Raw genomic sequence first — 16,730 nt, forward strand, 5'->3', positions numbered from 1 at the left:
CCCCCATAAGAGAAGATTTTTACGGCTCTAGCAGTGATTCTCAATCATTGTAATTTAAGGACCCCCCCGTTTGACATGCATTAGGCTACGGACCCCCAATTAATGGTATGTCTATCTCTGGGACCCCAATTTATATTGTAAAATCAATGTTAATGTAACTCTGAGAGTGTACAAATGGAACCAAATGGACCCGTTAGGGTCTCAGAGTTACAGACCCATAAGGGTCCATTTGGTTCCTATAAATTATTTAGCTGGGGACCCCCTGGTATCCCCTCAAGTACCCCTGGGGGTCCCCGGACCCCACTTTGAGAACCAATGATGTAAAGCATTCTTAGACATCAAAGAACCTTGGCGGTCTTGCACTACCAAATACACAACTACATTACATTAGAAACATGACATACTGGCGGCATCAACAAAACAACGCTGAACAGTCCACCTGGATACAAATAGGCTCTATGCACAGTAGCAGTGGTGTAAAGTAACTAAGTGCATTTACTCAAGTACATTTTGAATTCCAGACTTTTACTTGTAACAAGAGTAGTTCTACATTTCAGTATAGAGACTTTTACTTAAGTAAACACATTGAGTACTTTTTCCACCACGGCATAGTATCCATATTAATTGGGCCCCTGACTTACTTTCTTCACAGGTGTTACCAATGATTCTAATGAAGGCTCTGTTTCATTCAGTGTAGCACAGTGGTTCTTTTAATTTCAAGGACTCCCATAACTCTGAGTGTTCAAATGAACCAGTGAGGGTCCATTTGGTTGTATGTGTACACTCTCAGAGTTACAGATATATAAGGGGCCATCTGGAACCCCCCTCAAGAACACTTTGAGACCCAATGGTGTAGCAGAGTGTCTCCAGTGAGCCATCAAACACACTATCAGCACCCTGACTCTGTTTGACCAGAATGGAAAAGAGCCTTAATTAGTATCATTGGTAACACCTGTAAAAGGAAGTAAGGAAGAGGCCCAATTTATTTCCAGTATGGCTTCTGTTCATAGAGCCCATTGAAACATCCATAATGTATCTCATCATCACTGCCAGCACACGTCTTCCTCACTACCTCTAAACACTACAAACTACACCACTAACCTACAAACTACAACACTAACCTACAAACTACACCACTAACCTACAAACTCACTACCTCTAAACATTACAAACTACACCAGCAGTTCTCAAACTTTTTCATGTCAAGGACCCCAAATTTGATATATTGGCCACGGACCCCGATCTGAAAATGTTTTGTACCTCCAGAAGCAAAGATATGAGTAAAAAATGTTTGTTTTAAAAAAATACATATATTCAGAGGTTTTCACAAATTTTCTAAAATAGCAGATCTACAAGCTCATAGCGCGGCACTCAGTGTCTCAGCATCACAAACAAACACAGCTCAATAATACAACATATTCCCTTCACAATCATCACACAACATAGCTCTTCATCCTTACTAGTTGTTGCTTTTCCAAAGGAACATCAAAGTGAAATTACACACAATTCCATCAATTCCTTAATGCTGAACAGCTAATTAGCTAAGCTATCACACCTGTAGAATGGCCATGTTTCACATGACGCTCGTCTGTCACAAGCGTCATGGAACAACTTGTTCCTGGTTTGCGAATTTTTGACATTTACAAGCCGTACATCTACATAAACGTTCACATTTCAAATATAAAGTGCTGACCCCCAAGCCATGAATGTAACCAGTTAAAGTGCACTGGTCTAAGTATCCGTATCGTCCGTATTGTTCAATAAAAAGCTTTTTAATCCGATCACCAGCCATTTTCTCCAATGCTTTCAACTACGCGCCCCTATCGGCTGGGAGGTGTATTGCACTCTGATCTATTACAAATACAAAATAAAATGGCCGCCGATCGGATTAAAAATGCGTTTTATTGAACAATACGGAAGATACGAGTACAGTGCGCCCCAACTTGTTACATCAGTAGCTTGAGGGTCAGCACTTTATATTTGAAATCGGAACGTTAATGTAGATGTGATTTGTTGTAAATGTAAAAAAAAAAATCGCAAACCAGGAACAAGTGGTTCCATGACTGTCATGGTATGACTCGAGTCATGTTTCAGGGCTACTGTAGTTCAAACTCACCTCAGTTTTTGTCGGTTGTTGATAATTCATTGTGTTTCCACGGTCTGGTTTTAGCAGCTTTTTTTTACCACCCTGGTAAACATTATGAGTTGTTTAGTTCACTCTTTTTACTTCGAAACATTGCAGAGCTGAGTGAGTGTGTTTGTCGGTCGGTGTGTTTGTGAGAGAGGGGGCGGGCCCGATAATTTGTGGTTCAAATAGCCCCGCCCCTCCCCTCCCCCCCTGCATCCTAGGGAGCAATTGGCTGTATTCACAGCAGCCATATTATGAAGACATTCACAGGTGTTACCAATGATACTAGTGAAGGCTCTGTTCCATTCTGGTCAAACAGAGTCAGGGTGCTGATATTGTGCATGTTGGCCCACTGGAAACACTCTGACTCTGTTACACCAGTGGGTCTACAGTTGGGGTCCAGGGACCCTCATGGGCTTCCAAATGGCCCCTTACAGGTGTGTAACTCTGAGAGTGTAGAAATGGAACCAAATGGACCCGTAAGGGTCCATTTGGTTCCATTTGTACTACACTCTCAGTAATGGGGATTGTGGAAACCACTGTGCTACACTAAATGGAACAGAGCCTTCATTAGTATCATTGGTAACACCTGTGAAGGAAGTGATAATATGGCTGCTGTGCATAGAGCCTATATTAAACCTGGCTTCTATGGCAGGTTTTCTCAAAGTGGGTGCAGTCAGTGGTGGAAAAAGTACACAAATGTTTTACTTAAGTAAAAGTATCAATACTGCAACGTACTATATATATATATATATATATATATATATATATATATATATATATATATATATATATATATATACATATATATATATATATATATATATATACATATATATATATATATATATATATATACATATATATATATATATATATATATATATACTGTATAACTAAGAAAGAAGGAACACAACAAGAAAACACAACAGTTATTGTTAAAAAACATCTGTTGGAACATTTTTCTCTGCACCCAGATTTACTCTTTCATTGAGAGCAAACAGAGGATGTTTAATGTCATTAAAATACAAATCCGTTATTGTCATATCTTGTAGTCATTAAATAGAGTTGCATCTTCCATATCAGTGTGGCTCAGGAGATATACCAGGGATTTATAAGCTGAAGGTTTAGGGTTTGAAACTCCTTAATATAATGTTTCACTCTCAATCTAAAATCGACGAGGTTGGTTAAGTATTGCATTCTTACATAAGTTTTCCATGTTAGTGTGGCTCGAGGTATTATTCAGGGTTTTATAAATAAAAGGTTCAGGGATCAAACCTCATGAAGAACATTATCATCACTCTCTCTAAATTCTAAAAGGTGGGTTAACTATTACATTCTCGGTTGAATCTTCAATGCCAGGGTGGCTCAAACGTTAAATCAGTGGTTTATAAACAGAAAGTTTAAGGGCCAAAACTCCAGAAGAAAAACAATCTCTCTCCGTCTAAATTCTCAAAGGTTGGTGAAGTAATACACTATCTATTGCTTCTAATCATTATTGGTCAAGTTCAAGGATTCTGCTATCGACTTTCACAGCCTGGCTTGACAAGGTCTAGCTCGACAAAGTCGCTCCTTTTCAGCCTGGCTTGGCGTTCATGGAACGGAAGAAACCAGGCTGTACGGACTAGACTTTGTCAAACCTGTTTTGTGTCGTTATGGTGTCGACTTCAAACTCGGCGCGCACAGCGGCAAGGACTTGAGTAAAAAAAAATCCCCAGCAAACACCTCTTCCCCCTGACAGAATCACTGAATTTACTAGGTTATTGTTTAAAACCATCTGTTGGAACATTTTACTCTGCACCCATCTATTCTTTCATTAGAGGCCCCTTTCCAACAGGGTTGAACCGTTACGTTCTTTTTCAGAGTCAGAGTGTTTCCACTGAAAATGAATTGGTTCAGAACCCTAAAAGTTGGTTCGGCACTAGCCTTGATACAAGACGCATATCGATGGCCAAAACGCAAAACCTCCTATCTGAAAAATGTTCATTGTTGGGAAAATGAAAAAGAAAACTACAAAATGTTGTATTTTTTTTGCACAATGCTATTTTTTTATGAAACCCATCACATAATACACCATTTCTGGATGTCTGGACTATATTACATTATTATATGTTAATTACACTGATTTCATATTGCAAATGCAGATAGGAGGTTTTCCCCCACTTTTCCTGGATAATTCTGCAGATAGGAGCTTTTGCATTCAATGTAAAGTGATTGCTTAACTACATAATGACACATAGTAATGGCTGCAAATACATACATTTACAGCTGCAAACAGTTGCATCAGTGGTGTGGTCTAGTTTTTCTTTGGTTGAGGTATACGATAATCATTCCCTGCACGAAATGCGCGTGGTTGTGGGTATACGCTAGTGCGTTTTCAATGCATGAAATGCTTAGTAGACTGTATACACCTTCTTCCAAAAAAATCTGCACTGTATACAGCGTAACACGGTAGAACACACCACTGAGTTGCATTGAATGCTTTTTTATTTTATTCAAAAACAAAACAAAGTTTGCAGGGCAATGCTCACAACAAGAATCTAAATGAAAGTATGAAAGTGCTTACAAATAAAATGTACAAAAAGGACAACAGGAATACAATTAGGTGGGCTAGAAAACAACTGGCCCAGGCACCCCTCGACATAATCCCCCCTATACCCTCTACCCCCAACTCCACCACCTGAAATACCCCCCCACAACCCCCATTCCCCCCAACCAGCACACCACACCCCCCAAACCCTCATGCCCTCCAACTCCCCTAACTCATACAACTGGATCACCAACCTTGTGTCCAGTGTGGATAGTGGAATAGTATGTAAGATCATTGAATGTCTTAAAGAGCCTATAAACAAGGAGGAAAGACAGATGCCTTGACCCTAGAATCACCAAAGCCAGGGAGGAGATGAGAGCAGCACACAGGGGCTTTGTCGCTGACCAAAAAGGAGAGGGTCTGAGGGAGGAATATAAGCGGAGGAAGGAGGAGCTATACCAAGTGTATGCAACTCGAACAACAGGAGCTGATCCAAAAGATCAGGGACATTAAAGAGGTGCATGTTAAACAGAAGCATGGCAAGAGCTGGAAGCTCATCAATGACATTTCTGGCAGAAGCTCTTCTCAGACTTCCAAGATCTGGGGAGAAAGCGCAGAGGAACGAGTTGAAACATGGTACCAGCAGAAGAAGAGGATGATCCGATGCTCCTGTCTTCCATGACCTTCCCATACCAGATCATGGATCATTTACCATGGATGAGTACCAGAGGGCCAAGGCTACTATCAAGTGAGGCAAGAGCTGCGAGGAGGATGGAGTGACAGCAGAGGTTCTGATGTATGTGCCCATAGACGAGGTGGTGTTGGATTTCATCAAGCACACACGTCTAGTGAGCTGCCGAAGCTGTGGAGCAAAATGATCATCGATCCAGTACCAAAGTCAGGCGACCTCACCAAGACGGACACCTCAAAGGCATTAACCTGAGCTCACAAGTCGCCAAGGCGGCTAACAGGATGATCCTCAACCGTCTTAGACCCATCTTAGACCCTGTACTGAGAAACTCGCAGAACGGCTTCCGCCCAGAGCGAACAGCAGACGGGCAGATACTGGTGCTGAGGAGGATACTGGAAGGAGTAAGGGAGAGGAATCTTTCAGTTGTGATCACCTTCATGACTTCCAAAAGGCTTTTGGCACCATCCACTGGGGGAAACTGATGAACATTCTCCGGGCCTACGGAGTTCCTGAGAAGATGGTTCAGATGATGGAGACACGCTACTTGAGGCAGTCCAGGCAGTGCCTCAGTCCAGGACTTGAGGCAGTCCTTCAAATAACCTTGGCCTGGACTGCTTCAATGGATTAGGACCTGAAGGTCCGGGGGGCACTTGACTGGAATGCCTTGCATGGGATGAGGAGAGTGTGGAAATCAGACATGGGAGAAGACCTCAAGAGGCGGCTGTTCATATAGCTACAGTTGAGTCAGTACTGCTGTATGGGGCTGAGACATGGACCATCACAGCACAACAGGAAAGGGCCTTGGATGGAGTCTACACAAGAATGCTATGAATGGCACTAGGAGTCACATGGACGGACCAAATAAAAAATGTGGTCCTCTACGGGAACCCAGCATGTGTCACAGACAAAGTCAGAGAGAGAAGGATGAGGCAGGGGACTGCGTCAGGCACCCATACTGTAACTAGTGGCAAGCAAACTGACACTATGGGAGCCAACCCAGGGCAAAGCCAGGAAAGACAGGAAGTGCACCACCTACGTAGATGCACTTCGGCATAACAGCTTAGCCAACAACACTGTAGAGCTCAAGACCCTGATGCTAGATAGGAGAGTGTGGAGGGCAGATTTTCAGGAGTCCCAAGTTGGTGTTGGCTAGACCACACTCGCATCGCAAAGACCCTATTCTATATGATCCGGCCTAACTGACTCATGCCCCCCTCCAGAGTTGGTGTTGGCTAGAGTCTAGCCAACACCAACTCTGGATTCCTGAAGTGGAATGGGGTTTTGAGTTATGGAGGTGGAGAGGTGTGGGCTGGCAGTTGGGGGGTGGGGTTTGTGGGAGTGGGGGAGTATTGCAGGTGGTGGAGTTGGGGGAGAGGGTACGGGGGGATTATGTTGAGGGGGGCATGAGTCAGTTAGGCCGGATCATATAGAATAGGGACTTGGGACTCCTGAAAAGCTGCCCTCCACACTCTCCTATCTAGCATCAGGGTCTTGAGCTCTACAGTGTTGTTGGCTAAGCTGTTACGCCGAAGTGCATCTACGTAGGTGGTGCACTTCTCCTCCACACTCTCCCCACTCCCACAACCCCCATTCCCCCCAACCAGCACACCACACCCCCCAAACCCTCATGCCCTCCAACTCCCCTAACTCATACAACTGGATCACCAACCTTGTGTCCAGTGTGGATAGTGGGATAGTATGTAAGATCATTGAATGTCTTAAAGAGCCTATAAACAAGGAGGAAAGACAGATGCCTTGACCCTAGGATCACCAAAGCCAGGGAGGAGATGAGAGCAGCACACAGGGACTTTGTCACTGACCAAAAAGGAGAGGGTCTGAGGGAGGAATATAAGCGGAGGAAGGAGGAGCTATAACAAGTGTATGCAACTCGAACAAAAGATCAGGGACATTAAAGAGGTGCATGTTAAACAGAAGCATGGCAAGAGCTGGAAGCTCATCAATGACATTTCTGGCAGAAGCTCTTCTCAGACTTCCAAGATCTGGGGAGAAAGCGCAGAGGAACGAGTTGAAACACGGTACCAGCAGAAGAAGAGGATGATCCGATGCTCCTGTCTTCCATGACCTTCCCATATCTGTCATCTGTGCTTCATCCAGCACAGATGAAGAGGATAGGGTCTTTGCGATGCGAGAGTGTGGTCTAGCCGCTAGACCACACTCTCGCATCGCAAAGACCCTATCCTATATGATCCAGCCTAACTTGCCTATGCCCCCCTCAACAAAATCCCCCCCATACCTTCTACCCCCCAACTCCACCACCTGCAATACTCCCCCACTCCCACAAACCCCATACCCCCCAACTACCATCCCACACCTCTCAACCCCCATAACTCAAAACCCCATCCCACCCCATACCCTCGTACCCCCAAATCCCATCCAATCCATTACCCCCACTCCCAGAACCCCCGGTCCCCATGCCCCCAACCAACACACCACAACCCCCAAACTTCACCCACCCAAGCCCTCATGCACCCCCCACCCCATAACCCCCCAACCGCCACCCCACACCTCCCACACCCCATAACTCCAAACCCCATCCCACCCCCATACCCCCCAACCAACACAACACAATATTCTCACAGGGTTGTTGGCTGCCACGGTGTTCACGTGTGATTTTGATCTGCATTTAATAAAAAATCACAACATGGATGTTCACAGCTAAGCAGCAATGACAACCTCTAACCACAAGTTCAAAATGTTCAACGCCAAAACCTCCTATCTATACCTGAAAATGACCTCCTATCTACATAGATGCACATAGGAGGTTTTTACCTAGAAACAGTTAGGCTTACAAATTAATAAATAATGTTTTCTTTATGCTCATTTTGAGATCAAGACATTCTACAGTACTGTAACAAGTATTACCATTCACATGTTTGATCAACTCACACTCTTGGTGTGATAAAAGTTTCACCACCTGATACTAATCATTAGCAATCAACAAGGCAATGCAATTAACTTGACAGTTACTAACAAATACTTAAATAGTAAGGGTGGAAGACACTTTTTTATTTTGAAAATAATTGATTACTACAAACTGAAAGACATTTAGATGGTCTACATAACACAGAATTCCAAAGTTTCAGCTCTGTCTGCTGCTCAACTAGTTCTGGTGCAGATAAGAGGTTTTGCGCTTCAACATTTTAGCACTAATTGGCAATGAACAAGATAGGAGGTTTTAGTCAAATGACTTTTCTGACACAAATGAGGGGCGGGACTATCTTGCAGACAGACTGAGCATGTGCAGCATAGCCTATAGTCCTCATCCACAGTGAAATCTGAAAATCATGAAATTTGCACTTAGGAGGTTTTGCGTTTTGGCCATCGATATATTATATGACATAATGACCGATGACCGGCTAGTTCGGAACTGGAACCAAAAAATACTTTTTTTGTCTTGCCCTGAACTGGGAAAGAGCATGTTGGAAGATGCAGATGCGATTTAAACAATGGCAAAAGCAAGCGAACAATCACGATTTAAAAAAAAGGGAAACTTGAACTGCCATCGATTTTTTTTGCTGGCCAGGCCTGGAATTGTATCTGGGGCACTGGCTCTAATAGTTCACTTAAGAGCATGCCAGAATGAGAATATGGACAAAACATGTTCAATTATGGTTAATTTTTAATGAAAGCTGTCTTTTTCCGACACCCAAGCAATATCAAAACCAGGACGCCGAATTAACTCTATAGAACGCAAACGTCCAATTGCAACTAGGCCAAGGGAGAACCTTCAAATTGTTGAATTCGGCCTCATGGTGGTGCTACAACAGCCCACTTCATGTTTTGGCCTATAACTCTTGAACTGTTGGTCATACAAAATCTTGTAGGAGTACAATTTTCTAGTTCCTGTCTGGATTTCATTTATAATAAAGGCCACATAGTGGCACTGCTGCATCTGATGACACTTTAAAATGGTGCATTCTATACAGATGGAAACAAGCTAAATATTTAAGATTTGTGCTTTGTAACAAATAATGCTTATTCCATAATAAAGACAACTAGGACACAAGACAAAACTTAGTGTAAGCCTACCTGAAAAAGCAGTCACATGTCTGCAGCAAGACATTGGAGTGGAGCATGGTGGCTTCTGGTGGTAACTAAAGGGAGGCAGGCCTACCCACAATTCACAAGATGGATGCAGACAGCTCACAAACTCATTAAGTTTAAAGACAGATTTAGCACATATTTATGTCCTTTTGTTGACAGCCAATGCAAAATAAATATGAATGTCAAAGAATTACAAATCCTTTATTTATACATAAATTATACATCTGGAGTGTGGGGTAAGATAAAACAAGATCATTGTGGCGTACAGTATATTCCTTTATTGCATCATATAAAACTGTAACTGGAATATAGATAGTGCTTATTTCACTTTGCAACTGTGGTTGTGCATCAATTTCTGGATTTTGTTTGGAATGGTGTTATTGTGGCCTGGGTAGACTTCAGTGTGAGGTTAACAGGGCTGGTTGTTGATGTTGTTGAGCAGTTTGTGATGAGGGGCCTTATATGGAGCTGTGAATGCACCAGGAGCCAGGGTCGCACGTCCGTCTTCATCCACTTGACCCATGATTATATAGTTCATACCTTACAGAAATAAAAAAATGTTAAACATATTTTTGAGTCTGTCTTATACATATCAAAAACAAATTAATCTGTGGTGTGTGTGTGTGTGTGTGTGTGTGTGTGTGTGTGTGTGTGTGTGTGTGTGTGTGTGTGCGTGCGTGCGTGCGTGCGTGCGTGCGTGCGTGCGTGCGTGCGTGCGTGCGTGCGTGCGTGCGTGCGTGCGTGCGTGTGCATGCTTGTTTGTGCACTTTTGTCAGAATCGGTAAATGCATAAATGACATACCTTTGCGTAGCAATGGGCATTTCTTGCATTGTGAGACCAGCTTCACAGACATGGCCTCTCCAGCTTGCGTGATGGTCAACCGACCTGCCTTGTAGGCCTTGATGAGGGAGAGGTTGATGTTAAGAGTTCCCTGAGGCCCAGGGGTTAGTGATGTCACCTTCCCTGTTATCACTGGAAGAGGAGACAGACAGGGTTCAATTATTAGCCAAAACAATTAAACAAGATATCCTACTATAAATGCACAAAATATATGCGTGTGTGCGTGCCTGTAGTTCACGTATCTTGAGAACATTCACTCAAAACTGACCCTTGCACACAGAATGAGATATTTTCTTACATTTCTTTCTTTTATCTTGTGGCTATGATGGTGCATCATTATTTTTTTTAATGGAACCCAGTTTGATTACTGCATCCTATCCTATATTAAAATTGCCTAACGAGTAGGTTGGTGGGCCGGCCGGTGGACATCATGCACTGCACTGGTGTCAGACACAACATGCATATGACGGGGCCTCGCATAGACCTCTAGTCAAGTTTTGAACATTTGCAATTGGACTCTGTGTCCAAGGGCCTTTACTGTATGTGCACAGTGGTGAATGGCATGGAACTCACCAAATTCGCTGGAACAGAAACTGGTCTTGATAGTTCCATCTCTCTTACATGCTTTGGCACAGACTGGATTCTGTGGAACTGGAATATAACAACACGTAAAGCATTCATCCAAAGTGCTTGTAAAGTACTTTGTAAATACCAAAATACATGATTCCATGCATGTAGATGCAACAAATACGTATCATCAATTACCTGGCTTCTTCCCGTTTGGCCTCTGGGCTACCCCTGGTACAACACGGGGTCTAGATGGTTTGACTGGCTTGAGTTTTCTGGTGGGCACTGGCGCAGGAGGGGCAACATATTTGGTTGTGGTGGTGGGAGGCTGAGTAGTGGTGGTGGCAGGACGTTTATTAGGTTTTACCACAGGTTTTGAAGGGCTTGACCCCACACGAGGTCCTGACGCAGAGTCAGTGGAAGTGGATCGAGAACCACGTGGGATGCTGTTGTAGCTGACCCTGAAGCCATCAGACGTCACACTGAGGTCAGACACAAACTGGACAAGCATCACATTGGCGTTGCTGACAATGGTTCTGTGGGTGTCACCGGGAGGAGAGAGAGGGAGAGAGAGAGAGAGAGAGAGAGAGAGAGAGAGAGAGAGAGAGAGAGAAAGGGAACAGATGAGAAGCCAAAACTCAAATGTATTTGTAAAGCCCTTAAAGGGATATTTCACTTTCAAAAACATGTTGGATCATTTTATCGTCTACTCAGGCTTTTGTGAGCCCCCCAGACAGTTTTTGAGTTGCTTGATTCAGTATTTAGATAGTTGATATTCATTTTATCAGACACGCCCCCTTCCGATACAAACCCATTATAACTTCAAACTACATTTTTGACATGGAAACAAAACAACACCCCCTGTCCATAGACCTCAATCAGATGAGGAAAAAAACTGTTGATGGGAAAAGAAAAAGAAGAAACCATCAGCAAGGAACACAAAGAGGGGGGGGGGCTCCTACCAGGATGGACAGGCATAGGTGACGATGACAAAAAAATAAGAAAATAAGAAAGAAAAGAAAACCATGACTATAACCTTACAGTACTACTCAGAGGTTCTGAAATTGGGGTCCGGGCCGGGGTCCCCAGCTAAATTATTAATAGTTAGGAACCAAATGAAACCTTACAGTTCTGTAACTCTTAAGAGTCTACAAATGTAATATTGTACACTCTCGTTATGGGGGTCTGTGGCCTAATGCATACCAAAATGAGGGTCCTTGAAATAAAAACACTGCTCTGTATCACTACTTACTCAGGGCTCCTATCGCCACAGTATTTTCCAATCAGACGAGAGTCGTCTCTCTCTCCTCCATTGAAGAATGCCACATAGTCAAAGCGGCAGTAGGTGTCAGACTCTAAGCCAAACTTGTCAAACTTCACTTCAACAACCTGGTAAAAAAAAAAGACACAGAAGACAGAAACAAAACTGTGATGTACTGTATGGTGACTGCACAAAAGATGTGTAAATAGAATATCAGAAACTTGTGAAAGTGACCATGTCAGGTTCCACAGTAACAAGCCAGGAGCAGGTGATGCCTGGGGGGTATTTCTTGTCTGGCCAGTTGGGTGTTATGATTTCTCCCTGGGCTTTTGTCATCTTCCCCCCACAGAACTGCTCATCTGAAAGAGGTTGTATTAGCTAGATTAATGAATACACCAAACCATATTGTGTTATAAAACAGCTTTTTTCAACTCCTGACCTTGGGACCCCCCAAGTACTGCTGGTTTTCCATCCTACCAAGGACACCAAAGAGCAATTAACGTCCTGGTGAGATGGAAAACCAGCAGTGCAGGGGTCCCGTTGACCGGGATAAGAAACAATGGTCAAATATACATGAGTACCATTTGCATGGGGTTTGCCTCCACTGAAATAAGCCACAAAGCCTCTCCCTTGGTTCTCCGCGTCAGACACCATTTCCAGCATCATGGTATTGGTGGTGGACATAAGAGCGCCAGGCCGGAAAGTCCCACAAAACCGTCCGAGCTTTTGGACCATGTTGGAGTGGCCGTTGTACACATCCAGGTAGTCATAGCGACAGAGCGCGTCAGCCTCCAGGTCAAAGATGCGGAAGGAGAGCATGACCACATTGCCCTCTGGGACCTGGATTCAGATAGAACGTCTCATGAAGGCTGTTTGGGTGAAAATATCAACGGCTGAGTGTGGGTGTGAGCTAGTTGGGGTTCAGTGACTCACAGTGATCCGCCATGTGCATTTGCTGTTGGGTTTGTAGAAGCTTGGAAATCCCTCACTGCCAACAAATCCAGAGTCTGCAACCAGCTCTCCTCCACAGTGGAAAACGGGCCTGGAATGTACGAGGTGGGACAATGGAAAGAATAGCACTATAATGACGTAGGGATACAGAATATTATGAATATTGTATGATGTGTTATACGATATTAGCACAACATATCATCTATATTAACACAGCCCCAGTTTGACTAATTCCTCACACATACTGTGAATCATGTCCTGTTGAGATCTGCAAATTCCTTAAGCCGCTCCAACAAGAATGCCTCCCTCTTGGCCGATGTCCTTAAAACACCTCTGCAGAGGGTTTTGTTACTCAACAATTATTTAGCGTTTCACTGCATCGTTGTAAGAATTAAACTGTGACTCAACTTGTATTTCAACATCTCTAACCCTGTGCAGTGTGCATGGCTATGATCATGGCTTTCCCAAAGATCTTTCATCTCACAAATTTCCTTTTAGCTTCAACGGAAAATAAAGAACAAAGAACAAAATGACTCTTGCAAACAGTTAAGTTCTACAGCTGGTCTGGATGGTCCAATAACACATCTGTGTTCACATGTACAGCACACAGGTTACTATATACCAAATTGCAAAAGAAAGTACAGCAAAAAAGGCTGACAATAAATAACAAGAGTCGGGTAGTATTTTGGGTAGTACCCTGTTAGAATAACAAAACAACAAAACATGGCTGTTCTTCTGATATGGTTGAAAACGGCTTGAAATTAAAGCTGGAGGCTTTAAAGTCGTGCTATGACCTCATGGTCATTTTATATCCTGCATCAAATCAAGTGTGTCATTATTCAAATGAAACTCAATCAGTCTGAAAGTTGTTTTCTGCAAAGGGAAATTCCCTAGTCCAAACTATAGCTGACAGACACACAAACCATCCTTGAATTTATTTATTTTAGCCAAATGTTTGTTTTTCATTACTGTCTATCAGCTAGTTTTAGTCTGCTAGTCAGTCTGTTGACTGAGAAGATAGACGTTTGTTTTAAATAGGGAAAATGACAGGCCAGAAGATACAGAATAGATATTTAAAACAGATTCCTTGGCAATATAATAACATTTTGATTGGAATCAAGTGTGTATACTTTCATTACAGATACCCTGTATTTATTTGCCACTGTCATTTGGTACCGAGGACGATGAAAGAGAGAGTATGTTCACAGCATCTGGAGCTGGCTCTTTCTGAAGGCCTTGAGCAATGTATAATGGGAAAAAACTATGATCAAATTACTTTCATAATAATTTGAATGATACTTTGATGGAGACTTAAAAGAAAGGTTAAAAATGCATATATTTGCATTATGAAAATATAATGTAAAAAACTACAGACACTCAAGACAAAAAATATTTCATTTTCTATTCATCTCTCCATGACAGTTTTTCTCTGTAAGACGTATCATTGCTGAAGAACGACAACAATAAAAAAACAAAATAGGTCCTCCAAGACCCACGCCAATCCCTTTCAAAACGTCTCGCCTGAGACACAATGGAAAAAGCAACTATTTAAGGAACTCAGACTGCAGAACCCCAGTAGAGTGAGACAGACGCCTGTTGATCAGAGCCAAGCAGTTTTGGAGCCAAAGCATCCTGAACCGACCCCACAGACAGACGCAAAAGCAATAACATCTGGAGCAGCTCAGCCACCGCAGGCGCAGACTCAGCTTACCCCACATCACGGCTCAGAAAACCAACAGGACACTGCAGCCATAATAAATACTGATTTACTGAATGAGAATTAAATTGACTCAGTTATTTAGTTATTCAGAGACGGTCCTTCTAATTCTTAACTTTACACACTGCTCTGTTTTATCATTATGAATCACAAAAAGCTATGAGGAACCGTTATCACACCCAAACCAAATGCAACATCATCCAACCTCTTTAAGAACTACGCCACCCCTCTTCAGAAGGTACTTTCCATTTCAAGTAGCCAAAACTTGCACATAAGGAAAACACCAGCTCACCTGGTATAGTTGGTCTGTTGTTGTTGTGCTAAACTGAGGGACAGGAGCAGAGAGAGAGCCCAGATGCAGTCCTCAGGCTTCATGATGCCGTGTGCTCACAAAGCAACAAACTACAGCTAAAGAGGGGAGGTGGCAGCGGGAGACGTGAGGTGAAGCACGGGGGAGGGAGAGCCTTTGGAGGAGAGGCGGAGAGAATGAATGTGTGGGTAAGAATGGTAGGGGGTAATCGAAACAGGATAAGACAGAGACAAGAGATGCTGAGAGGACAGAAGCGAGAGAGTCACAAGGAGGGATGACGAGAAAGGGTGGGGAGAGGAGAAGAGGGGAGGGCTTTAATTATATCCAGATGTGTTCTCTATAATGACATAAAATGTAATGGGGGGGGGGGGGGGGGGGTCAGTGAGAAAATAGGACACAGAGGAATGGAGACTAGATAGTTATGCACAAACTTACAGGCCATGGGTCTGTTTACACTTTCATAGTCAAATTAACACTGTGCATGTGGATTTTGTGCCATAGTATCTGGTTTGGATCAAATATATATATTTTTTAGAGTAAGGCCATTCATCATGGCACTTTGCGCTGTTAGCAGACAGTTTTCTGAGAAACTCTGCAGCACTAAAATAGAGTGGATAGTCATTATAGCTTGAAATGTCTGTGGCCAGTCCTTGAGAGACTGGGTGATGATTATACTGAGTGCACAGGTGGAGGTTTGAGCCTCAGGCTGCAGGAGATAAAGCACTTTACAAGTAAGCCCATGCCTAAATTCCAGTGTATGCAAGGGATGAATACATTTGGATAGAATAGGGATTATCTTTAATAACCAAATTAATTATTTCCCCACATTTATTTGTGCACTATAACCAATGATACACAAAGCATCCAAGCAGAGCCCCCAGATAGATCACGCAGAAAGTATCTACAGTATAGCATAACATCTGCCAACCTCTTTCCTTCAAACTAAATCTCTCCAGGTCCCCTTGAGGTCCTTTTGGCTCTGAGTCAGAAAGTATCTGTTTGCCCTCACAATCCACAGGAACAACACTCTAGAAGAGGAAGTGGTCTCTCTCTGTCTCATTGTGGAGAATTTCTGATGAGCCAACCCTTTGGCCTACATTGGTGGGGCCTGTAGAGGGGATGTCGTTTCAATAACCCCATAAAACCAGTCACGTATTAGGGAGCAACCAAGTTGCAACACCGTGATCAAAGCCCACAGGAGGAGGCACAGACAGGCCCATAGATTCACATACTAAAAGCCATGTGGCTTTTAGTCTCCAATTACAGATGGGTTAAGATGACCTCCATTGGTGTTTTTAACTTACTCAAGTCTAGGTGTCATGCTGTGAAGTAGTATTATTGCAACAGGTAAAGGGTAGAATAATACACTTAAAAAGGCTTCAAGTTAAACCAGCTGCTTCTGCTCGCACTGTGCAAGAGAAATGAGCTTCCCCCCCACCGTCCTGCTGTTTGTGTTAAGCCAAAATCCTGATAACAGGCAGCGCGACCAGGAATGTGGTGACGTGCTGGAGCTGCTGGGGGCGGATGGCGTCTGCATGAGCACAACTGTACATAGAGAATGAAGAGGAGGAGGAAGATGGGGGGTGGTCTGCTGCTATCACTGTAACTCAAGTGACCTTTACGCTCTGCAGGGATCCATACCAAACATACTGTATAGGTTTCTAGGTTT

The 16,730-nt window shown here is 43.2% G+C and overlaps 1 protein-coding gene across 1 annotated transcript; it reads right to left on the reverse strand.

The window, feature by feature from the left end:
• Nucleotides 1–9,599: 9,599 nt before the first annotated feature.
• On the reverse strand, nt 9,600–15,317 carry pcolcea (procollagen C-endopeptidase enhancer a). The gene is made up of 9 exons (XM_084073732.1): nt 15,044–15,317; nt 13,017–13,125; nt 12,665–12,923; nt 12,318–12,442; nt 12,075–12,211; nt 11,021–11,358; nt 10,829–10,906; nt 10,217–10,387; nt 9,600–9,954 (listed from the first exon to the last, which is right to left on the reverse strand). Exons 1-9 carry the CDS (start codon nt 15,124–15,126, stop codon nt 9,824–9,826), a joined length of 1,431 nt encoding a protein of 476 aa, XP_083929858.1. The 5' UTR covers nt 15,127–15,317; the 3' UTR covers nt 9,600–9,823.
• Between the last annotated feature and the right edge of the window lie 1,413 nt (nt 15,318–16,730).

This window comes from Gymnoscopelus microlampas (assembly GCF_963454915.1).
Source record: "Gymnoscopelus microlampas genome assembly, chromosome: 12".
Lineage (NCBI taxonomy): Eukaryota > Metazoa > Chordata > Actinopteri > Myctophiformes > Myctophidae > Gymnoscopelus > Gymnoscopelus microlampas.

Bases quoted from the DNA above. Each gene is read 5' to 3' on its own strand.
- pcolcea (XM_084073732.1), bottom strand. From the start codon at position 15,126: ATGAAGCCTGAGGACTGCATCTGGGCTCTCTCTCTGCTCCTGTCCCTC. The intron at 13,126-15,043 runs GTGAGCTGGTGT...CGTACATTCCAG, and splicing joins CAACAGACCAACTATACCAG to GCCCGTTTTCCACTGTGGAG. The intron at 11,359-12,074 runs GTAAGTAGTGAT...TGACACCCACAG, and splicing joins TGTGGCGATAGGAGCCCTGA to AACCATTGTCAGCAACGCCA.